Raw genomic sequence first — 25,102 nt, 5'->3', positions numbered from 1 at the left:
AGACTGATTGCAAACTTTTAATGACTTTCAAATATTGTTAGGAGATACTTCCAGTCTACATTCTGCTGTTGGGATAACACCTGATCTCATAGTTCATTTAAACAAAACCTTAGATGGTCATAAAGACTTAAATAGTTGCAGGGAATTAACAGCTGAAGCAGAAAAAAAACTGATGGTCATTGAAGAGAAATTACAGGAGTCACATGTAGGTAGAGTGAATCCAAATCTCAATTATATTCTAGTCGTATTGCCTTCCAGAATTTTCCCTACAGGAATTTTAATGCAGAGGAAAGATATTATCTTAGAATGGACCTTTTTGCCACACAAACCAAGCAAAAAATTTAAGCACTTATGTGGAAAAAGTCTCTGAATTAATTGCAGGTATAGACCCAGCAGAGATTATAGTTCCTTTCCTGCTGATGGAATTTAAACATTATGGGAAGACAATGAACAATGGCAAAGAGCTTGTGCTAATTTCTTGGAAGAAATTAATAGCAATTATCCCAAAAGTGATAGACTTAACATTATAAAGAGAAGTACTTGGATTCTTCCCTAAATTGTACTTGATGCACCAATAACTGGAGCCTGTACATTTTATACTGATGCAAGTAAATCAGGAAAGGTAGGTTAAAAATTAGAAGAATTAAGTAAGGTGGAACAAAGCTCTTATAATTCTGTCCAAAAGGCAGAATTATTTGCTATTTTCATGGTACTAAGGGATTTAAAAGAACCTCTCAATATCGTTATTGATTCAGATTATACAGAAAGAGTTGTCTTGCATATTGTAATCATTGACTTTATACCCAGATGATTTAGAATTGACTTCATTATTCATACATGTTCAAGATATCATCAGGAGTAGGCTTTGTCCCATATACATAACACACATCCAATCCCATATGGGTCTGCCAGGTCCTCTAGCTCAAGGTAATGCAGAAATTGATCAATCGTTGATTGTAAGTGTGATGAAGGCCTCAGAATTTCATAAGAAATGTAATGTCGATAGCAAAGGCTTAAATAAAGAGTTTTCTATCACATGCCAACAAGCTAAGAAGGTTATAAAGAGTTGTCCTACTTACTCTTTTTATAACCGAACACTGTCACCTGCAGGAAGTAACCCAAAGGGTACTCAAAAGAATGAGATATGGCAGATGGATGTGTTCCACTTTACAGAATTTGGAAAATTAAAATATGTACACTACACCATTGGTACTTATTCAGGTTTCCAATAGGCAACTGCGTTGATCTCAGAAAATGCTAATTCAGTAATCATGCATTTATTAGAAGATAACTATGTAGAAAGAATTATCAAGCAAAGAGAAATTTGACTGATGATGCTGTATTCCCTCTCCCAACAAAGTTTGTCCTCAGAGTTAGGGACACCATTTTGGGGTTGATTATTACTCGTATAAGGTTAAAGGGTTGAAGTGAAAGTTAAGTAGGTCCAGAGATCACAAAAAAGAGGGAAAACTGAATGGGATAATAGGTAGATTAGTGTGAATTTACTCATAGTAATAACAGTAATAGTGAGTAATAGAGTGAATACTTGTTAACTATTATTCATGGACTTTTTACATTGGTATAGTCTTTTCTTGCACCCCTTTTAAGTGACTCTACTACCAAACACTTAAATGGTGTTGATAAATAGCCAAAAGCATGTGTCTTGGTGGTGGCAGGGACCTTGAAATGCCATTGACTTGTGGCAATAAATTGGCTCCAGCCAGTACCTCCAACATATGGCTATACTCTCAGAAATCTAAGGAATATGGAGGATCCAGCAGTCAAAGCCACGGCTTAAATCCTAGACACATCACTTAGCAAATTAAAGACTCATGTGGTCAGAAAAAGAGAGATATACAGTAAAGATAGATTCAAATGAAGAAAATCTCTAAATTATTTACAGTGTGTTAAAAATATATATGTCGGCTTGAGAGAGAAAAGGATAAAGTTCTTAAAATAAAAATGAAAGAAAGAGAGGAGTTGGGTGTTTTAATCCCAACAGTTGTGAGGCAGAGGCAGAGGCAGAGGCAGGCAGATCTCTGCAAATTCAAGGTATGGTGGTACACACCTTTATTCCCAACACTTGGGTGGCACAGGTGAGCAGATCTCTGTGAGTTAATGGACAACCTGATCTACAGAGTAAGTGTCAGGACAGCCAAAGTTACACGGAGAAACCCTGTCAAAAAAAAAAACCTAAAAATTAAAAATAAAAATAAAAAATGGAGTTTAAAATAAAACCACCTAAAGATGGAATGTACACATAAAGTCTGGATACTGTATGTTATTGTGTTGTCTTTGAATGGTTTCATGACTGAGGAAGGAACACAGCAGGTAAAAGACATTCGTCTATAAATGCTGCTGGATTAATCTAAGATAAGTATTTTGAAAATGCCTTGACTTTAAAATTGAAGTTAAAAGATATTTTACTTTGGAGAAGAGGTTTTGCTTTTGTTTCCATAGGAAATGGGAGGCTATGGATTCATTCTGAGTTAAGAAAACTCAGGTTTAATAAAGGAAGACCCCCTGAGAAATCTCTCATAAGTGCAGATGGCCCAGATGTCTGAGTTCTACATCCAGAATAGGTTCAAGACTGCTGCCTGAGATGATCAAGCCTCACTGAATACTCCAGTCAGGACTTGATAATATTTCTAAATTTTCTTTTGGTCTCTGAAAGATTATAGCACCCCCTCATCAGCAGGAAGTAGCCTACTACACCCACATACCAAAAAATGGACTATTGATATTTTTCTTTGTTTAGAGTGTTGGTTACAAGTGGTTATGGATAGTGGTCAGGAAGAAAGCTAAACATGTGAGATTAGATTCAGAATTCTTGTTTTGAAAAAAAGGGTGGGTACTGTGGAACAATGGTTTTTACCCTGTAAAGATTTGTTTCTTGTACTTATTTAATAAAATGATAATTGACCAGTAGTCAGGCAGGAAGTAGAGGTGTGCCTACTATCCAGGAAGTAGAGGCGGGACAGTGAGAACAGGAGAATTCTGGCAAGAGAAAAGATTTAGTCTGCAGTCATCACCCAGTTGCAGAAGAAGTAAGATGAGACTGCCTCATGGATAAAAGCCATGTAGCTAACACAGACAAGAATTGTGGTCTAATATAAATTATAAGAATCCTGTGCTAACAGGCCAACCAGTTTATAATTAATGTGGACCTCTGTATGTTTCTTTGGGGCTGAACTGCTGGAGGACCTGGCAGGACAGAAACTCTGTCAACACTGATTGGTAATTGCTGCCCTTAGGGAAACATAGAAGAGAAAAAATAGAGAAAATCAACCTGTTGTTAGCAGAAGTCGTAATTACTGTCCTATCAGAAAAGAAAAAGAGGAGAACTCCTCTACCCTCCAACTATCTGGGCTCCATAAGATTTAGTTACTAGGAGCCCAAGATGACAGCAAGAGTAGGGAATAAAACTGTTAACTTTCAACCAGATGAAGAACAAGTGTCCCCTGCCACTCACCATGGAATATTCCCTTGTTCTGTGTCCTGAAGCCTGGGACTTGACTTCCAGCCAGTACAGGATTTAAGAGAAGTCAACAAATGAGTGGAAATCATCTACCCCAGAGTACTAAACTCTTATATCTTCCTAAGCTTGCTGCACCCCAAATGAAGATCTATATATGGTCCTGGATCTGAAAGATGCTTTCTTCTGCCTCCGATTTTCTAAAGTCAACCATATTTGCCTTAGAATATACCACCACAGAGGGTGGATATACTGGTCAACTAACATGGGCTATCTTCACACAAGGGTTCAACAACTCACCAACATTGCCTGATGGAGTTCTGAGTGAAGATATATTGGAACGTAGACAAAAATTCCCACAAAACACCCTACTTCAGTATGACCTCAAAGATTTTACCACTGAGACATAGTGTATACAAGCAACAGAAGAACTTTTAGAAACCCCAAAGCCCTGGGAAATATAGTCTCTGCCCAAAAGGCTCAGATGTGCTTCCCTCAGGTCACAGACCTAGGCTCCAATCTAGAGAATGGAAAGAGAAGTTTTTTTTACAACCACATTTCAGTCATCTTGGGTGTCCCCACTCCCATATTGAAAAGACAAATACAAGTACTTTTAAGGGAAGTTGGATATTGCTGGATATGGATAAGGATTTGGTGAGCTAGCAAAGCCTTTCAATGTCAGCATCCCAGATATATAGCCTTTATAATTGACTGAGATTGAACAGAGGGCCTTCTAGGTCTTGAAAAAGTTTCTGGTGTATATGCTGGCCCAAGTTTTCCCAGGCAATACTAAGCCATTTCCCTTGTATTTGAATGAAGCCAGAGGAGTGTCAAGGGAGTGTTCATGTAAAAACTGGATCCCTGACCATGATCAGTGGAATATGTGTCCAAGAGACTTGACCCAGTCAAAGCCAGATAGCCAATGTGAACAAGTGCCATAGCTGTTACTGGCATGTTGGTAAAAGAAGCTGACAAATTAACTTTGTAACAAAAACTGTTTCTCACAGCCCCACATTATACTGAGGGTCTCTTGAGTGGAGCATATGATAGATAGATGTCTAACACCCAGATGAGCCAATACCAAGGCCCGCTTCTGGATCAACCTTACATTTCGTTTCATAAGATATCAGCTCTCAACCCTCTCATAACAAATCTGTGAGGGGTATCTTCTATTCATATCACAATTGTTTTAGCTGAGCCTACAATCTCAGAACTTGGAAGGAGGTGGCAGGAGGATCAGGAGTTAAAAACAGGCTGACAACCTAGTGAGTTTGAGGCCAACCCAGGCTGCATGAAACCCTATGTTGAGAAAACAAAACCAAGTGTTGTAGTTTTAAAAATACCATCCATAAGAACACCAAAAAAATTACTAAACATCAAGAATTAAGCCTAATAAAATGAATACATGGTGCTAGTTAAGAAAATAAAATTATTATTAAAATAGATGAAAGAAATTATCAAATATATGAGATGATAGTCTTATATATAACTGATGCCTACTATAATATCATCACGCACACATATATGCATAGACAATTTGAATTTTTTCCCAAATCTTAGTTAAGCTCATTATGAACCTGAAAAACTGGTTTGTAAATGTTGTGGTAGCCAAAAAAAAATGTCAAGAAGAATGTCAACAATAAGATAAAAAGAGCTTGCTCAATTATGTAGCAATGTTTATTACAAATCAGTCAAGGCTGAAATGTTGTATTGTCTTAGAGCAAATAAACACCGCAGTAACTCAGTATCAAGCCTATAGATGGTTACATAAATGCTGCTTCATGTATAATTGAGAGACTTAGGCAATTGGTATCAAAGAGAAGGTTATTTCAATAAAGATGCTAATTATTCATATGCATATAAAGTATCCATATGTCATAGCATATTTACAAGTCATCACTTAGATTGAACTCATAAATATAATAAACAAATTGCAAAACTCAGGAAATTATGAGATATGACTTTATTACTTTGAGCAATAAAAATGCATAAGCTGTTTGTTTTTTGTTTTTGAGATTAATATAATTCCATTTTTCTCTTTTTTATTCCCATTTTGAGATTAATATAATTCCATTTTTCTCTCTTTTATTCCCATTTTGAGATTAATATAATTCCATTTTCTCTCTTTTATTCCCTCTCTCCAAATCCTACCATAAATTGCTCCTTGTATTCTTTCAAATTCATAAGTTCTTTTTTTAATTAATGGTTGTTAAATGCATGATATATGCATATATATATTCCTAAATATAATTTTCTCAGTCTGTATAATGGTTCTTTGTATGTATGCCCTTGCCCATGTCCAACAGGTGTGTTCTCCCCGTGGGGAGACTATTTCTTCCACTCTCGGCATTCCCTATTGGCCGTAATACTTTGTGTAGTAGGGTTGAGGTCTCACGCGTTTTCCTCATTCACTTAGGAATATCTACTATTGAAGACACTATGCACTTCAGACACAGGGCTCAGAGATCCTCTAGCTGGAACAGACCTGAATGCCTCCTCCCCAAGGACTAGCTTTTATGGTGCCAGAAGGCATCATGCAAGCTTCCAAAAAGTGAAAGCAATCAATAGTCCTACCCAGGTATGATGCCTATGAACTGCAACAATAGCCAGTATGGTACATAAACCCCAAGGTGCAGTAGTGCACACATAATTTGGTGGTAACAAACAACCCCTTAATGGGATTTAAGACCTTCTTAACAAGGGGGAACTCGTGCCTAGTACTGGAAACCTGGTGGCTACCAAGGGCTAGTGAAGTCATAAGTCTTGGAAGAGAATCCACAGTCACCACTTTACGAAATGAGCATAATTTCTAGCTATAGTCTAAGTATTTGTCCTTATGCCCCCAGATAACTGTAGTCCTCACCCTTCATCAAGGAAACATCTCTTTGCAATAAACAGGGACCATACAGAAAACCACAGCCAATCAAAATGCACAGTTGAGAATCCAGTCTCAATGGATACATGTAGAATACAGTTCCAGAACCTAGGACACTGGGGTCACTGCAAAAGAGGGAGCAGAAAGATTGTAAGAGCCAGAAAAGAAGTGAGTTTGCTGTGAGGTTGTGTCTCCTCTAAATGTCAGAAGCTACACCCAGAAAGCCTCACCAACATGCTGTCCAAATATAAGCTGAACAAGAATGCATAAAAGGTTTTAAACTGTTTCAGGGGCTGAAAAAAAGATGAGTCAGTGGTTTAAAACACCTGCTCCTCTTGCTAAGTACAAGGTTCGGTTCCTAGCCCTCACACTGCTGCTCACAACTGCCTGTCACTGATGTTCCAGGGGATCTGACACCCTCTGTTTACCTTCACAGACACTATGGACTTTCATGGTACACATACATAGATATTCGGGGGCAGAATACTTATACCCAACATGTTTTAGCCTATTTAAGCAGTTTAAAGTAAACCAAATGCTGGGAGAAGACATTTGCAGTATGTATGAAGAGTTCAGCTTCTGATATCAAACAGATTATCAAATATTTTCAGCATAGAATTTGTTTTCTCATTTTAGAGATTCATTAGGTATTCATGATTCCATGAATGACTAGATAACAATTTTTCTCCATTTTCATTTAAGGAAAACGCAGTTGTAGATTATGTGTTTTTAAAATTCACACTGTATGCTGGAAGCCTGAGGATTGAAACCTTACTTCCTGTGTTTCAAATGCCTGAGTTCTGGGTACTACTGCTCCAGGTTTGGGACTTACCCAACTCCTCTGAATTGCCTTTTACAGATATAAGACTTGCTATGCCACACATATACTGTTTGTAGAGCAGTGTCAAGACTTGCTGCACAGCCATGCATACCCATGATTAAAATGAAGCCAAGCATATCTTCCCTTCGCATTTGCTGGTAAGCCAGTCAAGGATGCCAAAGTAAACCCAAGGCATGCCTGCCCGCTCTCCAGAAGCTCACAGGTTTCATAAAATGGAAAGTAACATTTGATATAGTCAGGAGTACATTAGAAAATGCTGTCTAAATATTTCAGATAAAAGTTTGAATTGTTTCCCTGGCCTGACTCGAATGCCTGCTCGCTCTATCTCCTTTATTTTCTACCTTCAGGCACAGCTATATAAACCTGCCAGCATTATTAATGCATCTCACAATGGTTCTTGGTGTTACTAAATATGGAAGAGCAGAGGAGTGAGGCCTTAAAAGAAGAAAAAAGTATCACTGTTGAGGGAGGAACAGTGCTGCCCCCTTCCCTTTTCTTCTCTGTACTTCAGACCTTCACACAGGAGTCTCTGCAAAGAAAATTAAAAACAGCTAGCTCGATTGGATGTCACACACACACACACACACACACACACACACACACACACACACGTCCCCTATGGAGAAAAATGCACTTTACTTACATCTTAGGATATATTCTATTCTCTAGAAACTCCCAGATCATGTATTGATGGTAGGGTAAAATGTTTTAGTGTGTAACGAGCTGTATTCTTTTGTTATAAGTCAGTGCCTGCCAATAGTTTAGCCATCTGGCTTCTTTCTTCACGTTGCATTCTTCCTGGGCTGTGTGACGGCTAACGTTATGTCCCAAGTTTAAATTACTGTGTTTAAAAGTTCTATAAAACAAAGTGTGTCGAACCCATAAGTGCCACTTGCCCAAAAACAGATAACTTCCTGGAGTTCTGGGGGCTGTTGTTTATGTAAAGTAACACACAAGTGTGTATATGCTTCTGTAAACAAACTTGGTTGCCTTGAGTGTGCGTGTGCATAGCCTTTTGATTTTTGCCCTTTATCTCCCTACATGGAGCTAGGAGACAGAAGAAGAGGGAAAAGTAAATTTTAAGTCTTTTTGAAAGAAACAAGAAATAAATTAAAATGTTGAAACTGAACTAATTGTACAAAGTCAGGAAGTATGTAGCCTTGTGTGTTTTTCCTTTGTAAGTTCCCAACTAAAGTAGTTCTGAGTTATACTCCGAACATGAGCCTCACATATGGACCTAGACAGTATCTATGGTTCTGGCCAGTATTTTAAAAGGCTGTTACTTATTAAAATTTATTCATGGTTAGACTGGTGAATCTCTAAAAAACCCCAGACCGATAACAGTCTGAAAGCCATAAACAGGCTGGAAATCGTAAATGAAGGTAGACGCAGAAGTTTTCTATATGCCAGGGTTACACACACTAATACCTTATGATATAGACCAAAGTGCTATTTCTGCTTGTTCTTCAGTGCTGATTTCAGAAATTTCTTTTCAGTTATCACAGGTCTTATCAGCATTCTGTAAGCTTGTCTTTAAGATCTTTGTCTTCTATTTCATCTGGAACTGGACGCGCTGTACTACTCAGTTTCAACAGTGACTCCCACGTCTCTCTCAGCACCTAATCTCATCCTTCATGGTCTGTCTTCCATTGTTAAAAGTCACTGCTCCATCTTTATGTGCCCGTGGGCTTCCTTAATGTCTATTTCAGTGCCCTTCTTTAGTTTAGTTTACCTATTCAGCCTAGCCCTGGTTATAACTACTTCCATGTTTTTCCTTTTTAGCATCAAAAATTTAGAAATCATTCCAAGAATTTTAAATATGTGTCTAGCTCCCATCTTTGCATTTCCTCAGAATGCCCAGTATTTACTGTATGGACCAGGATAGTCATAAATGGATCAAGTAATATTCTTCTAATTTTTGCTTCAATTTCAACAATTTTATTTCTTATTTCTTCCAAAGAGACCTCGAAGTTGACTTTTCCCTTGTCTTCTGTCTCTTAGTTCCACGATAGCTAGTTTTAGGTTAAGTAGAAACTGTTTCTTCATTTGACTTCTATGGTCTCTCATCAACAACTGGTTTGTCATCAGATCACTTTTGATGACACAAAAGTCATCGACTTCCTGATCTTTACAGTCCAATAAGCAAGGATAATCATAGCTTGATAGCAGGGGTAAGGTGAAGAGCAGGATTCGGTTTCTTTGTTGGTAAGCCTCGTTAAGGAAGCAGAAACTGGCAATATACTCTTCAGAGCCATAATATTCACTAGAGGCATTATGATTTCTCCAAGCTAGTCACTTCATCTTTGTCTGAAAGCCATTCTCATACTTAGTCAGCAAGCACCACAGGCCACAAGTCCCCACATGTTGACAGTTCTTAGTGACAGGCCTTACACAACTCTCTGCTGTGGACACCTGCACATATGGCTTCCCAGAGCTACCAGTAGGACCAGACTCCAATTTGTCTATTGTGTGGCTAGTCATAACTTCTTGCCTTCCCACAATCACCTTGACCATGTTCCTTGAAACCTTCAAGACAACCAAGTCACTTCACCAGGATCTAGTGGGTTCTAGATCTAGGGGAGAAGAGGATGAGGGCATTCTAATGTGTAATTTCCTGAAACTTACTCCTGGGGATCAGAAACTGTACCATGGCTAATCCTGTGGGATGAACCTACAATATCTACCCTGACTCCCAGCCCCTAGTCAGCCTTGGCAACAACCATGTACAAGGCCAGTTTGAGAACCTGTCTCAAAACATAATTTGCAATGACATCTTTTACCTTTCTCCCTCTTTAAAATTTGGAGGGGGGGCATATTTCCTCTTTAAAAGTTGCTTCTTTCATTTTTATCTTTATTTATTTCTTTACTTATTTGGTTTTTTGAGACAGGGTTACAGTGACATTTCATTTGTATTTTAATAAATAAAGCTTACCGGAAGATCAGAGAGTAAAATAGCCTCACTGGTCAGCCTTATAGATCAGGCAATGGTAACATACCTTTAATCCCAGTAGACACACTAGTAGCTATAGAAAACGGGCAGTTCTTGCCTGATGGAGGAGGGTCATCTGTCTATCTGTTGCTTTCATTGGTTAATTAATAAAGAAAGCTGCTTGGCCTGATAGGGCAGAATTTAGATAGGCAAAGTAGACCAAACAGAATGCTGGGAAGAAGGGAAGTGAGGCAGTTGCCATAGCTCTCCTCTCTGAGACGGATGCAGATTAAGAATATTCCCAGTAAGACACCACCTCGTGGTGCTACACTCATTAGAAATGGGTTAATCAAGATGTGAAAGTTAGCCAGTAAGAGGCTAGAGCTAATGGGCCAAGCAGTGTTTAAAAGAATACAATTTGTGTATTGTTATTTTGGGTATAAAGCTGGCCGTGCGGGAGCTGGGCGGGAACGTAGTCTGCTCCCACTACACCTGCCTTTAATCCCAGTGGTGCACACCATTAATCCCAGCCCTAGGGAGGAATATAAAACGGGAGGAGGAAGTTATCACGCAAAGTCTCATTCTGAGATTCCTGGAGGCAAGACCACTATTTTCAGAGTGAGGCAGAGGTAAGAGCCAGTTGCTGGCTGCTTTGCTTTTCTGACTTGATGACGGACGTTACAAAATAATCCGACACTAGTTCAGATCTGGAGACAGGATTGCTATTTTTGGAGTGAGGCAGAGGTAAGAGCCAGTGGCAAGCTGCTTTGCTTTTCTGACTTGATGACAGAAGTTAGAAAATAATCCCACACTCGTTCAGAATTACATATAATAAAGGGTTATTTATTTGGGGGCAGACTCATAGATCACAGTTTTTGATCACAGTCCTCTGCATGAACAGGGAACAGGAACTGAAGCCAGCAGCCAGAAGTAAGCACACACTTTACAGCAGCATTTATAGTATGAGACCATACCCAACTGAGTAGATATCCTAAAGGCTATTGGCGGTAGGAGCTTCTATATCATTGTCCTTCAGGTTGAACCCAAATTTCTGTCCCTGAGTTTTTATTAATCATACTTCACAGGATTTCTCTTTGAAGCACTCCTGGCACTCCTGAAGCTCACTCTATAGACCAGGCTGGTCTTAAACTCACAAAGATCCACCAGCCTCTGCCTCCTGAGTGCTGGGATGAAAAGTATGAACCACCACCATCCAGCTTCTTTCATTTTTATTATGCATGATAACATCTAAAATAATAATTTATAGTATTACCCTTCCCTGATTAGTATAACTCCTCACAGATTAACTGATTAGCAAATAACATTCAATCAATACCTTTAGATGTGTTAGAAATATAGCTAAAGTTTTATTATCTTTTGAGGTTGTTTTCTATGTTAAAGTATTAAATTTGCTTCTTTTGTATATCAATAATCTTCTTCTTCTTCTTCTTCTTCTTCTTCTTCTTCTTCTTCTTCTTCTTCTTCTTCTTCTTCTTCTTCTTCTTCTTCTTCTTCTTCTTCTTCTTCTTCTTCGAGACAAGAGTTCCTCTGTGGAACAGCCATAGATATCCTGGAACTAGTTCTTGTAGACCAGGCTGGCCTCAAACTCACTGAGATTTGCCTGTCTCTACTTCCCAAGTGCTGGGATTAAAGACATGCACCACTACCAACAGTTTAAGTTAAAGTATTAAATTTGCTTATTTTGTGTATCAAGAATCTGGTTTCATTTTCTAGGTGTAAAGTGTTTTGTTTTTATTTTTTATTCTGTTTATTTATGTATGGATGAACCTATAGGCATTGTGCAGGTGCCCTTGAAGGGCAGAATGAAGGGACTCTGGCTAGCTTCAGTGTGGCAAGCAAGGCTCTGGCAGGCCTTGCCCTTCTTTCTAATTTCCTGTTTAGAAAACAACATTAGATTACATTTCTAAAACTAGCCACCAAAGTCTATTCCCTTATTCGGTCATTTCCTCCTCTTGGGGCTGACTACTAAGGTCCAGCTATCGAAATATTGAAGTACAGATATCAGAAGGTTCCCTTCAACTCACCCAGTTAACATGCCCAATTAAAATGAAAACTTTATCCTAATACAGGGTTTCCCCTTGTACCTGTATAAACTGCCTCCTGTTTACCATGTCTGTCTCCCCTCTCCAGAAGCAGTCCTTTGTCAATCCAGGACAAATACTCCGGCTCCCTCACCTTTGTTCTGTTTCCCTCCTCCCTGTCCTCGGTGTCCTGTCCTTTTCTCTTATTTCCCAACCTCTGTCCCTCTGGGAAAATAAATCTTTCTGCTAAGAACTTGACCTTGCAAGTCCTGAGACAATACTTCCCGCCTGGCTACTGGCCAATCAGCGTTTATTTAAAACATAATTGACAGAATATAGACAATTCTCCCACACCAGTCTACTTTTCTTCTTGAGTTGTCTATACTTTGGGGATCATATTTAAAATTATTAGATCCATGTCAAGAATATGTTTGCAAACTTATTTTCTAGTAGATTTAGGATTTTGTGCCTTATGTTTTTACCCATTTGAATTAATTTGCATGTTTGGTATGAGAAGATTCTAATTTCTTTTCTTTTTTATGCTGGGAAAATCTGCTGCTTAGAAACTATATTATGTTTTCCAACCTTTCTTTCTCTATGATCAACAATATTCACCTTTCTCTTCTCCTGTAGGGACTGATGTCTGGTCTTACAAGATGTTTTTGCTGAAATTGGTGCTAGGTTTAGAGTCAAGTCAGATTCTTTACTAGCATTTCTGAATATACTTAGTGAAAGTCCTCTGAATCTTCTGAGTTTACTCAAATAGGACATCTGAAAAGACTCTTACGTTAGATTCCGTATATATAATGTATCTGTTGGTAGGTTTATTGAACTCTCCTGAAGGTACTCCAAGCAGCCTGAAAAAAAACATATTTTTCAAAGATCCTGAAAAATCTCACTCAATATGATTTATGATTTTTTTAGCTCCATCCATTTGCCTACAAATTTCAAGATGTTATTAGTTTTTTCTGCTGTGTAGTACTCCATTGTGTAAATGTACCCCATTTTCCTTATCCATTCTTTGATTGAGGGGCATTTAGGTTGTTTCCAAGTCCTGGCTATGACAAAAAATGCTGCTATTAGAGTGAGATGACCTAGACCCAGAAAGACAATTACCATATGTCCTCACTCATAAGTGCTTTAAACATAAAGCAAAGAAAACCAGCCTACAAATCACAATCCCAGAGAACCTAGACAACATTGAGGACCCTAACAGAGACCTACATGGATCTAATCTACATGAGAAGTAGAAAAAGACAAGATCTCCTGAGTAAATTGGGAGCATGGGGACCAGGGAAGGAGGGTGAAGGGGAAGGGAGAGAAAGGTAGAGGAGCAGAGAAAAATGTATAGCTCAATAAAATTAATTTAAAAAATTAAAAATAAAAAAATCTTGAAAATCCCACACTTGCCTGTGACTCCATAGGTTGGGTAGTGGAAGTAGTAATATCAGGAATTTAGGGCCAGTCTTAGCTTCAGAGTGGATTTTTGATAACCTGGGCTACATGCTACACTATGGCAGAAGACCAAAAAGTAAAAAAGAAACAATAACAAAATAAACACCCGAAGTTCAACAAATGACGATGAAATTATCAAACTCAAGAACATTTTTATGCACAATATTTTTGGTGAACTTCTTTTTCCATCTAATGTATAAATACCCTATGGTATAATTAAAATTTAAGATTTGTCTGGTTTTATCACATTGCTGTCCCAAGCAACCTGGCCAATTTAGGCTTGCCAGCAGAAGAGTTTTGGATCCTTACTAACTCTGGTTATTGTGCATAACATTTTAATATAAAGTCTTAATTGACTCCCAAGTAGCCATTGTCCTGGAGAGGACTCCCAAGTCCACATAATGATGTGAAAGTGATACAGTCCATGTCTCCCAGTCCCAGCTGTGTGAATGTGACCCACTCAAGAACAAGCACAAGAGAGTATATTTTCAGTTTCTGTTCTTCACCTTTCAGCCGACACAGAGCAGAGGAAAGCCTTGATTATTGTCATAGTAGTTCTGATGCTTCAGTCCATTATTGCTTGACTCCATGTTTCTGGACCTGTAGAGAGGCAAAACATGGTGGAAAAGCATGGTGAAGCTGGGCACCCAATGGCAGACAGGTGGCAACGAGACCAATGTAGATTTTTATATAGGTGTGTAGATTGCTGCGGGAGGAATATTTCAAATTTCATTTAAAAATACACAAGCATTAATGGCTACTGATGTATTATGAATGTTTTTTATTGTTTTTAAACTTTATTTTTATTAGCATATATTAAATATATAGGAAGGGGCTTCTTGATTATGTTTCTGTATATACAGATAATATGCTTTCATTATATTCAACTACCACTCATTCTTCACCCTCCTTCTAATCCCAATTCTTCCTCTTTTAGTTGCATGTATTTTCATCCTCTAGTGAATAAAGAAAGAAAAAGTGGTATTTTCATTCTTTGTGGTATGTGTGGATTATTTAACATTGTATGATGATCTCTATTTCTGTTTTTCCTTCAAGAGATATAATTGCATTCTTCATTAGAGCTAAGCAAAATTTCACTATGTGTAGTGATATTTCACTTGTAATTTAACAAATAAAGCTTGCCTGAAGATCAGAGTGCAGAGCTAAGCCACTATTTAGCCATAGAGGCCAGGCAGTCGTGACACACACCTTTAATCCCTGAAGTCAGAAGACAGTGGCAGATGGATCTCTGTGAGTTCAAGGCCACCCTGGGCTACGTGAGGTTGAATCTATCTAAAACAGATAGATCTGTTACACAGCTGTAAAACAGCTTACACAAAGGTGATCCCAGAACTTAGCATCACATGCCTTTAATTCCAGCACTAGGAAAATGGAAACAGAAGTGATAAGGCTGGGCAGAGAGAGGAGTATAAGGTGGGAGGAGAAAGGAGCTCAGATGCAGTCTGACGATTCACTCTGAGATACAGTATGAGGTTTTGTAGAGACAGCATACGATCTGAGGTTTAATAGAGAGAGCATGTAATTTAAGGATTCAATCTGAGCATGGGGTCTGAGGATTTGTAGAGACAGGATTATCCCATCAGTCTGATGATTCGGTGGAGGTAATAGGCCTTTCTAGTGGCTGGCAGCACTGTTCCTCTGACCTCCTAGTTTTCACTCCTAATATCTGACTTCACATTTTTATTAAGAACAATGAGAATTCACACATCAATTGTTTATCAATACATTTTATTCAGCTTCTGAAACACATCTTGCTGAATTCTATAATTTAGCTATTGTGAATAGCACAACACTGCATTTTAAATAGAAAAAATTAAAGCGGTAGAGAATCATATGCTTTTCATAATAGTTAAGGAGACTACCAAAGGCCTTTTAATATTATAGAAGACAAAGGATGGTCTAAATGAAAGATACATGAAGGAACAGGTTTAGGGGGGCACAAATGCACATAGTAATAAATTTTGTGCTTCATGATTCAAGACTATTTTGAGTATGTTTCTTAAGAAGAGTAAACATTGAGAATTCTCTGTTCAGTTCAGTGCCCCATCTTTTAATTGGGTTAATTAGCATTTTAAAGTCTAGTTTCTTGAGTTCTTTATATATTTTGGAGATCAGAAGAAGTTCAAATGGCCAAAAGGCACTTAGGGTCATGCTCAACCTCCTTAGCAATCAGGGAAATGCAAATCAAAACAATTTTGAGATACCATCTTACACCTGTCAGAATGGCTAAAATCGAAAACACAAATGATAGCCTTTGTTGGAGAGGTTGTGGAATAAGGGGTACACTCATCCATTGCTGGTGGGAATGCAAACTTGTGCAACCACTTTGGAAAGCAGTGTGGCGGTTTCTCAGGAAATTCGGGATCAACCTACCCCAGGACCCAGCAATACCACTCTTGGGAATATATACAAGAGATGCCCTATCATACTACAAACTCATTTGTTCAACTATGTTCATAGCAACATTATTTGTAATAGCCGGAACCTGGAAACAACCTAGATGCCCTTCAATGGAAGAATGGATGAAGAAAGTGTGGAATATATACATATTAGAGTACTACTCAGCGGTAAAAAACATTGACATCTTGAATTTTGCATGCAAATGGATGGAAATAGAAAACACTATCCTGAGTGAGGTAACCCAGACCCAAAAAAGATGAACATGGGATGTACTCACTCATAATTGGTTTCTAGCCATTAATAAAGAAAATTGATCCTATAATTCGTGATCCTAGAGAAGCTAAATAAGAAGGTGAACCCAAAGAAAAACATATAGTTATCCTCCTGGATATTGGAAGTAGACAATATTGCTGGGCAAAAATTGGGAACTTGGGGGTGGGGAGGGATGGGGGAAAGGGGAGACGGGGAGAGAAAAGTGAGAAGAGAAGGATGGGGAGAGCTTGGGGGAATGGGATGGTTGGGATAAAGGAAGGGTGGATATGAGAGCAGGGAAGTATATATCTTAATTAAAGGAGCCATTTTAGGGTTGGCAAGAGACTTGACTCTAGAGGGGTTCCCAGGTATCCAGGGAGATGTGCCCCGCAAGTTCCTTGGGCAGCTGAGGTGAGGGAGCCTGAAATGGCCTGATCCTATAGCCATACTGATGAATATCTTGCATATCACCATAGAACCTTCATCTGGCCATGGATGGAGATAGAGACAGAGGCCCACATTTGAGCACCAGACTGAGATCCCAAGATCCCAATGAGGACCAGAAGGAGGGAGAACATGAACAAGGAAGTCAGGGCTGCGAGGGGTGCACCCACCCACTGAGACGGTGGGGCTGATCTAATGGGAGCTCACCAAGGCCTGGTGGACTGGGACTAAAAAGGCATGGGATAAAACTGAACTCTCTGAACATGGCAGACAATGAGGGCTGTTGAGAAGCCAAGGACAATGGCACTGTGTTTTGATTCTACTGCATGTACTGGCTTTGTGGGAGCCTAGTCTGTTTGGATGCTCACCTTCCTAGACCTGGAAGGAGGGGGGAAGACCTTGGACTTCCCACAGGGCAGGGAACCCTGACTGCTCTTTGGACTGGAGAGGGACGGGGAGGGGAGTGGAGCGAGGGGGAGGAAAATGGGAGGAGGGGAGGAGGCGGAAATTTTTAATAAAAAAATAAAAAAAAAAGAAAGAGTAAATGTTGAAAAACTCTGAATATATGGTTGGGATTGTAGCTCAATGATACAGTACTTGTCCAGCATGAAATCCCAGTTCTGAAAAAATTAAATTCTGACAACAAAAACATGTGTAGGTGAGAGGGGGAGAAAACAAGTTTAAATTTTCAAGAGATAGAGAAAACAGTTTTAATTAGATCCATAGCTAACAATGGCCCGAGCTTCTGGAGACCAGTACAAGAGAGTGATGAGCAATATAACGAGCAAAGGGGTCAAGACTGTGATGGGGATACAGAAACAGCTGACCTGAGCTAGTGGGAGTTTACTGACTCTGGACTGACAGAAGGGGAACTTGCATAGGACCAAACTAGGCTCTCTGAATGTGGGTGGCCGATGTGTGATTGTGACTATCTTTGCAGCCACTGACCATGGGACCAAGATTTATCCCTACTGCATGAACTGGAGTTTTGGATCCCATTCTTTTTGGAGGAATACCTTGCTCAGCCAAAATTGTTGCCAGAGGTTTCTGTCCTGCCTGTTCCCGCAGCTGTCCAGTACCAAAGAAACACACAGAGGCCAACATTAATTATAAACTGGTTGGCCTATTAGCTCAGGCTTTCTTATTAACTGACTCTTACATTAACCCATAATTCTCATCTGTGTTAGCCATGTGGCTTGGTACCTATCAGCACGGCATTCTCATCTTGCTTCCTCTGTGTCTGGGTGACTACAGACTGAAGCCTTTCCTCTTCCCAGAACTGTCCTGTTCTGGTCACCCCACCTATCAATAAAATGGCCAATCAGTATTTTATTAAACTTATACAACTGGCAAATCTTTACAGAATACAGGACCATTGTCCCGTAATACTAAATATATAGTGGAGGGCCTTTGTTCTGCATCAAAGTTAGATGTCAGACTTTATTGACTCTCCGTGGAAAGCCTCACGCTCTCCGAAGAGTGAATGGTGGTGGGGGAAAGGTGGGGAAAGCTGGAAGGGGGCAGGAAGTGGGTCTGGGATAGGTATGTAAAATGAGAAACAATCGTTTTTAAAAATAAATTAATTTAATAAATAAGAAATTGGAGAACTGACAAAAAGAAAAATTCGAACTAAAGGATATGAAGTGTGTTTAAATACTGCAACTATAAAATCATTGATGGAACACAAGTAACTATGTAGAGGAGAAAACATATAGCCAATCTAGTTTTACAAGAATTATTTTTATTGATTACACTGTTTTCCTCATCTGCTATCTTCACTTTGTTAGGCCAGTGCATGATTGATTTTGGGTGTGTTACTCATATTATATGTCACATTATGCAAATAGAGATGAAAAGATAAATCAGACACAAATCAATCTAATGGCCAGTAGATTCGGATGAGGTGCTTCAGTAGTTTCTTCTTAGTGGCTTTACTAGCTACTCATTTCTCCTCCAGACTGATTTCTTGCCTACCACTCAGCATTGTTTACATCAGATTCTAGCATTGAGACTCTGAGCCACAAAGGAAAATTAGCATGTGGCCTTCTCATTGGAAAAAGTCAAGGGGAGAACTATGAAAAAAAATTCCTGGCAAGAACCACAGGGAACACTGAACCTTCTGCAAGGCTAATTATCTGACTAAAGCCTTCAATGCTTGTGGAAAGACCGGAATGTTACAGGTCCAGAGTCTAATGTCAATTCATCTTGGGCCATCTTTAGCCCAGTCTGCATGACCTAACAATTTTTGTGATTATGTAAATCCTTTGGAATAGACAAACTGGTAGCTTCCACCAAGTGAAATACTAAGAAATCTGTCAGACAGCATCTGAGATCCACAGCTAAGATTTCCCTGCCTTGTTTCAACCTGCTTACCTCAAGTTCCCACCAATGTATTTGAAAAATATCTAGATTTAATACTTTTGTTGTCGCTGTTCTATTACTATAACACCTTCATAAAGCTGTAACCATTTTGGAACAAAAAAGGTGGGGTAGCCCAAACCTCATCCATATTTGCCTTTATAATAAACAAGCTCTTATTCCCTTTTGAAAAAATATTGGACTTCTTCCTACTGGTTCTGCTAACCTAGGCTTCTGCTCTTATTATTCATACCATTGTACTCTAAACCTATCATCATTTTTCTCCAGTGCTTTGCAGGGTTATATCCATCCCACCAAATGGCCCTATTCCTTTGATCCTTATTTATGATAATTCAAGAAGTCTAGGAACATGAGAGTATCTTCCAAACAAAGGCACAAAGCTGGCCAAACTGGTTCCCAACTACTCTTAAAATGCTCCCAAAAGCTCATTTATTTGTTTTAGTCAGTGTAAAACTGATGGCCTCTAGATACCCATCTTTAATTTCTACCCTTTTCTTCCCTTTTTAAAAGCAAAAACAAACAAACAAACAAAACCCAGAGTTTCAGTAGCTCAGGCTGGCCTTCGACTCTATATAACTAAAGGTACCCTTAAACTCTTGACCCTCCTGCATCCACTTTACAAAATATTGGGATTACAGGTATGCAACATCAAGCTTGGTTTACACTTCCTTTTCTTAACAAAGTACCTGAGGTAAAAAAAAACCTTTACAGTTGTATGTAAATCAACCTTCCTCTTTTTCTCTTACACACACACACACACACACACACACACACACACACACACACACACACACACACACTCGACATTTGCGAGGACCCAAGAAGCACACCTTATAAGAAAGGCAAAGGCTTTTGTCTCCTCAGTGTCCGTAGGTTAGATCTCGTCGTAAACACAAACAAAAAAATGCTGCTGGACTTTCTCTACACTGACAAGCAAGCTGTACTTTCTCCATTTCTCTACTTAGCTCAGACTGTCCTCTTAAAACATCCAAATTGCATCTGCTCAACTAGGAACAGACATCCCCCTACTGTTCCAAGTTATCGATTAAAATGTTTCAGCCGCTCTAATCTACCTTTGATATCATCTACCTGAGTCCTTTCTCTGGGATAAAATGATACAAATGATAAAATGTGGAGTAAAAGCACCTCTCCTTTCGGTTGGCTTCCAAAGTACTTCTTTACAGCCTGTGTCATAAAAATAGAGGTCAATACAGATTTCTAGCTTAAAGAGCACATGTCATAGTGCATGTCATGTCACAGGTATTCACTGAATATTTAATTTTTGATGACATAATACTGCTCACAATAACTCTTAAATCTAAAAAGGCTCGATATCCTTTGCCATTCTCTCCCTTTCTCTTCTTCCTAGGTTAGCAATCGAACAGGATGGGAAGCATCTAGGGTCTCTCCTTTCCCTAGCCCGAACCCTACAGCAAAGAACCACAGAAAAACCCAAGTCCCTCCTCCAGCTCGCGATATCTGGGGAGAAAGTTCCCGAAAAGGGGGGGGGGGGAATCTGAAGGGAACGGGTGGGTCTTCTAGGGCCGGGGACTTCCTTCGGATGGCCCAGGGGCTCTGGCTAGCGAAGGGCCCGAGAGTGGGCAGGCTCGGAGCGACCGGAGCGGAAGCAGGTCAGCGGGCCAGAGTCCCAGAAACCGGGGTGAGAGCGGAAGAGGGTCGCGCGCAGCGGAAGGTAGCGTGTGGAAGGTGGCGTACGGAGAGCGGAAGAGGGGGGCTTAAGAAAGCGGAAGGGGAAGTCAGCGCTGGGGCTCTGGGGCCGTAAACCTGGACAGCGGCGGTCGGCGTGCGCGGGAGTGCGGCTCCCCGGGGAACCCCGGAACCCAGTGTGGCGTGATGGGGGAGGAGCGCCGTGCCCGGCGAATCCCGAGCGGAGGAGCGCGCGGCTGCGCACCGGGTCGCCGCGCAGGCGCGCTGCCCTCTGCCGGCTCCTGAAGGCAGTGCAGGCGCTGCTCAGGTGGGTCTCGGGGCGATTCCGGGGTGTGTTGCAGAGATCTTGGGAAAACTGCGACGCCAGCGATTTCAGAGGCTGAGGAGATTTGAATCAAACCAATAAGCTGAGTTCTGAGTACTTTGGAATCCCCTTGAGAACTTAGGTGATGTTCAGTTGGATCTCTCTAATGTCTACTTGTGAACCGAACTAAGCGGGTGTTAGTAAAGTTTTTTACCCCTTCCTCACTTTTGTCCAAATCCTTGAGGAGTTACTGCCGGGAAAGGCTTTCTGGAGGGCGTAAAAGTTAGTACTTCTTATTTTCCTAACTTCTGATTTTCCCACGTCTGATTCTATAACTTATTACTCTCTCTTCTTCTGGATGCTACAGGTTTAGCAATCAGAGCAAGCCTAATTGGAGACTTAGTGTGAAGAAATACTATTCTCCTTGGAGGAATTGACAGGTAGAATTATGAAATGTCTGGGGTGGTTGAAGGAAGAAGGGGCAGGGCAATGAAACGGTTTGGTTTTGGACACCTCATTGGACTATTACTTGACAGCCGATTAGCTGGTGATCTGATGGGGCACACAGAGCAGTCAGTAATCGTCATTCCTGAAAGGCAAACCGGCTTGTGGAGAGACAAAGTTGCAGCGGGGTGAGTTAGACTGAAGAACCAGCTATGGTCAAGTCCTGAAGCCTACGAATTTGTTTTAAGGAAATTATTTGCCCGGAAGTAATCCCAGCGCTCCAGGTGCTCTCTTTGGCAACAAAGTTTTGCAGGACAATTTGTCAGAAATAGCCGGGACCGTGTTTGATGCGATCACAGATGTTGGTAATGGAGATGGGATTTTATGCAGACTAGGGAAGTGGAGGGGATGATTTGGCATTACTGTCCAACATACAAAAGATTGTAGCATCATGTATGCTGAAGTTTAGGATGACAAAAATTAGATTTGAGGAAATGAAAGTTACTTTCTTGGGTGTGTGTGGGCGCGGGGGAGGTGTGGGTAGCATGTAGGGGGATTTGAGAGTTAAGGTGTGTGAAACTGAAAACCTGAGAAACAGGTTATATATTTCAATCTAAAGTGCCTTCTGAATTTTTATTGTTTGTTTCTTTCCTTACTCTGATTGATTTAAATATGGAATTATGTAAACGTTCTAGCCCAGGTTACTGATTCCAGCCTGGGGTTAAATAGAAAAGGATTGTTAGTGGGAGAATTGAGGAGGGAAACCTTTGGTCCCGGATGGCCAGAGGGGTATCCTTTTCAGCTGTCCCGTGGTTTGGCAGAAAGTTTTCTCAGCTGGAGCAATCCGTTCCCTGTTAGGACAGCAGAACAGCCCACATGATACGGTTTGGTTATTTTTTTTGCACCGAAAAATGTTTTATAAAATTGCAACTGCCCCCTTTTCATTGCCTTGTGTTGCCAAGAGTAAAGCAAATGTAGGTTGCTTATGTGTGTCTAATCTGTGGCAGCACATGAATCTTAAACTCTTTACTTGAATTTTCAGATGTTGCACTAATGCAGTAATGTCTAACATCTCAGTACCACCAGCTGTCATGAACGTTTAAAACCGATTTGTTTTTACTGTTTAGGATGATACAGATCTTGACTGGGTTCCCTCAAATGTACTAATCTTTTTTTTCCTCTCTTTACTGGTAAATCACCTCTAAATCTAAGAGTGTATTAGTCCTAACCCTTAGCATCCATTTGCCTTGTGAAAGAAAACAAAAATTACTGATATATGTAACTTGTTTACATGTTTACTTGGAGTAATATTAATAATCACTATTAGGGAAAACTTAGGAATCTGTTTTAAAGTACCAGGTCAGAAAAAAAGGAGGAAAAATAATTTAAGGGGGGAAATAAATATCATATTATATTTGTGAGACTGATTATTTGAGTCCATGTATGTATATATGTATATGTATATGTGGGGGGGTGATCATGAGAGAAGAGATGCAAGTTTTAAGTAAAGGCCAAATCAAGGAAATCTTTGAACATACTTCTTTCGTTAGTAGAGAGAGAGGCATAAAAAAAAATCTCAATTTCAGAATATATTTTTGAATTATAGGGACATCCAGGTATAAATGAGGCCTGAATCAGAGCTAAGAATGTGAGATTTGTTATCTTACAGCCTTTAGGAAAGTTGTGGGCAGTAGACTAAAAGACCTGTAACAGTTGATAAAAAATGCACACACACACAGTGTTGCAAGACACTGTTCCTGGGGGAGGGAGAACCAATGACAGGCCAACGTCACAGTCCTCTAATACCTCGGAGAACTAGTGCACTTACTGGTTTCCTTACAGGAGCAGGGATGACTCAAAGGCAGCTGCAGCCCTGAAAGTCCACACCAGCATGGGCAAACATGTAGGAGAGCTGGAACCTTGAGGAAAATTAGATGTGGGCTAGCCTGGCCTACTTAACCAGGCCATGTCTTATTATTATTATTTTTTTTAAATGGAACTTACCTTCATTGGAGAGGTTTTTACAATTCAAGAGAAAAGCTTATCATTATATCCAGATATAATGGCAGAAAAATAATATTGAGTCTTTTATTGGAGCAATTTCATACTTCTTTCTTTTCCAGAAATGGCAAAAAGTCTTCTGACTACATCTCTGTCCTCAAGGATGAAACTGTTACAAACAGGGGTGTCGCTTTATAACACATCCCATGGCTTCCACGAGGAGGAAGTGAGAAAGATACTGGAGCAGTTTCCTGGCGGCTCCATTGACCTCCAGAAGAAGCAGAATGGCATTGGCATCCTCACTCTGAATAACCCCAGTAAAATGAACGCCTTCTCAGGTACGGGATGTCCCCTCTCCAGAGAGAGAGTGACACTGAGTCAGAGCCTGCTATTGTAGTTTCCGGGCCTGGCCATGCTGACAAAATCCTTGAAAGTCTTGGTATTCGTTGTAGAGTGTGTGTGTGTGTATAAATGTCTGTAATGTAAACCAGAAATATTTTGTAATTATGCATATGGTTATTTTTTTAATTATGAGTGCAAATATTAATAAAAATGAAATTCATGTGTAGAGGTAAATATTCTAGTAGCCATCATTTAGGAAGCAAAATCAAATAGAGCTGCCCTCCCAGCCCTGAGTCCATACCTTCCTTGCCATGATGGCATGTGCCCTCACAAGCTGTGAGCTGAAATAAAGCCTTCCTTTCTTCATTTGTTTCTTCTCAGGAATTTGACATCGCAGTGAGAAAAGTAACTATCAAAGATTCCACACAGCAGCTCTATGGAGTTTTGTAAAAAAATTTTTATTGTTTAAATGAAGATCAAAATGTCCCTAACAAGGAATTTTTGTAGCATTAGATTTATTTATTTTATTGTACTATTCAGCTAGTTTAAGAAACTGAGTTTTGATGAGACAGTCTAAGATTTTGGTTCTATGTATATCAAACATAAATGCTTTAAAATATTTTCAACAAAAATAACATACACGAAATTACATGTGAGATACTTTCTTTTTTATTTTTATAGTATGCCTTTGAAATCTGTTATTACATTTAGTTCATATCTCAGCTGACCATCCACATTTCAGGTATTCAGAATTTGCATGTAATTAACGGTGGTAGTTGCTTATATTCCGTTATATAGGTGAGTATTGGTTTGATGCATAATGTGCAAAACAAATAAAAGCGCAGCTGCTTTAAGTATGGTGTTTTGTTAGCTTGGGTGGGGAGATGAGTGAACCCCCAGTGCCTTTGCTTAAAAATAATCAAAGCAGACATTCTAAGGCCGTTTAGTGTGTAAGGTCTTCTTCAACTTGTTAGGCTTACTGAACTAAGTCAAAAGAGTGAGTTTAAAATTAACAAGTATTATAGTTTTTTTTTATGTTCATAGACACCATTATTGTTTAGGCACTTAAATATCATACATGATTGAAGATGTATATTTGTATAGATTGATTTATTCTATAAAATTTATAGAATAAATATACAAATTTATTGTATATTTGTATAGATTGATTGTGCATCTTTGGTTTCTCCCAAACTAGAAGTAATTTGGATGTAATAATATTTTTCAAGC

The 25,102-nt window shown here is 39.5% G+C and overlaps 1 protein-coding gene and 2 long non-coding RNA genes across 9 annotated transcripts in view; 1 reads left to right on the top strand and 2 right to left on the bottom strand.

Annotated features, from left to right (window-relative positions):
• Positions 1–11,526: 11,526 nt before the first annotated feature.
• On the bottom strand, positions 11,527–13,068 carry LOC142842535 (uncharacterized). The gene is made up of 2 exons (XR_012909400.1): positions 12,778–13,068; positions 11,527–12,014 (listed from the first exon to the last, which is right to left on the bottom strand). It is a non-coding gene; the product is annotated as an uncharacterized LOC142842535 (long non-coding RNA).
• A 221-nt stretch (positions 13,069–13,289) lies between these two features.
• LOC142834316 (uncharacterized) lies at positions 13,290–20,958 on the bottom strand. Its single transcript, XR_012907551.1, has 3 exons — positions 20,899–20,958; positions 14,124–14,217; positions 13,290–13,673 (listed from the first exon to the last, which is right to left on the bottom strand). It is a non-coding gene; the product is annotated as an uncharacterized LOC142834316 (long non-coding RNA).
• Positions 20,689–25,102, top strand: part of Echdc1 (ethylmalonyl-CoA decarboxylase 1) — a 28,587-nt gene continuing 24,173 nt past the window's right edge. The window contains exons 1-3 of one of the 7 annotated variants that reach the window (XM_075946647.1): positions 20,689–20,806; positions 21,453–21,525; positions 23,653–23,868. In XM_075946647.1, the coding sequence (XP_075802762.1) occupies positions 23,655–23,868 (214 nt within the window). In that variant the 5' untranslated portion in view covers positions 20,689–20,806; positions 21,453–21,525; positions 23,653–23,654. Of the gene's footprint in view, positions 20,807–20,883; positions 21,228–21,263; positions 21,282–21,452; positions 21,718–23,652; positions 23,869–25,102 lie in introns of those variants that run through there. The other 6 variants (XM_075946629.1, XM_075946672.1, XM_075946652.1 and 3 more) reach the window with 6 other exon arrangements.

Source organism: Microtus pennsylvanicus, chromosome 1, assembly GCF_037038515.1.
Source record: "Microtus pennsylvanicus isolate mMicPen1 chromosome 1, mMicPen1.hap1, whole genome shotgun sequence".
NCBI lineage: Eukaryota > Metazoa > Chordata > Mammalia > Rodentia > Cricetidae > Microtus > Microtus pennsylvanicus.
Note: the sequence above shows the minus strand (reverse complement) of the source record. Positions and strands in the feature narration are given on the sequence as shown.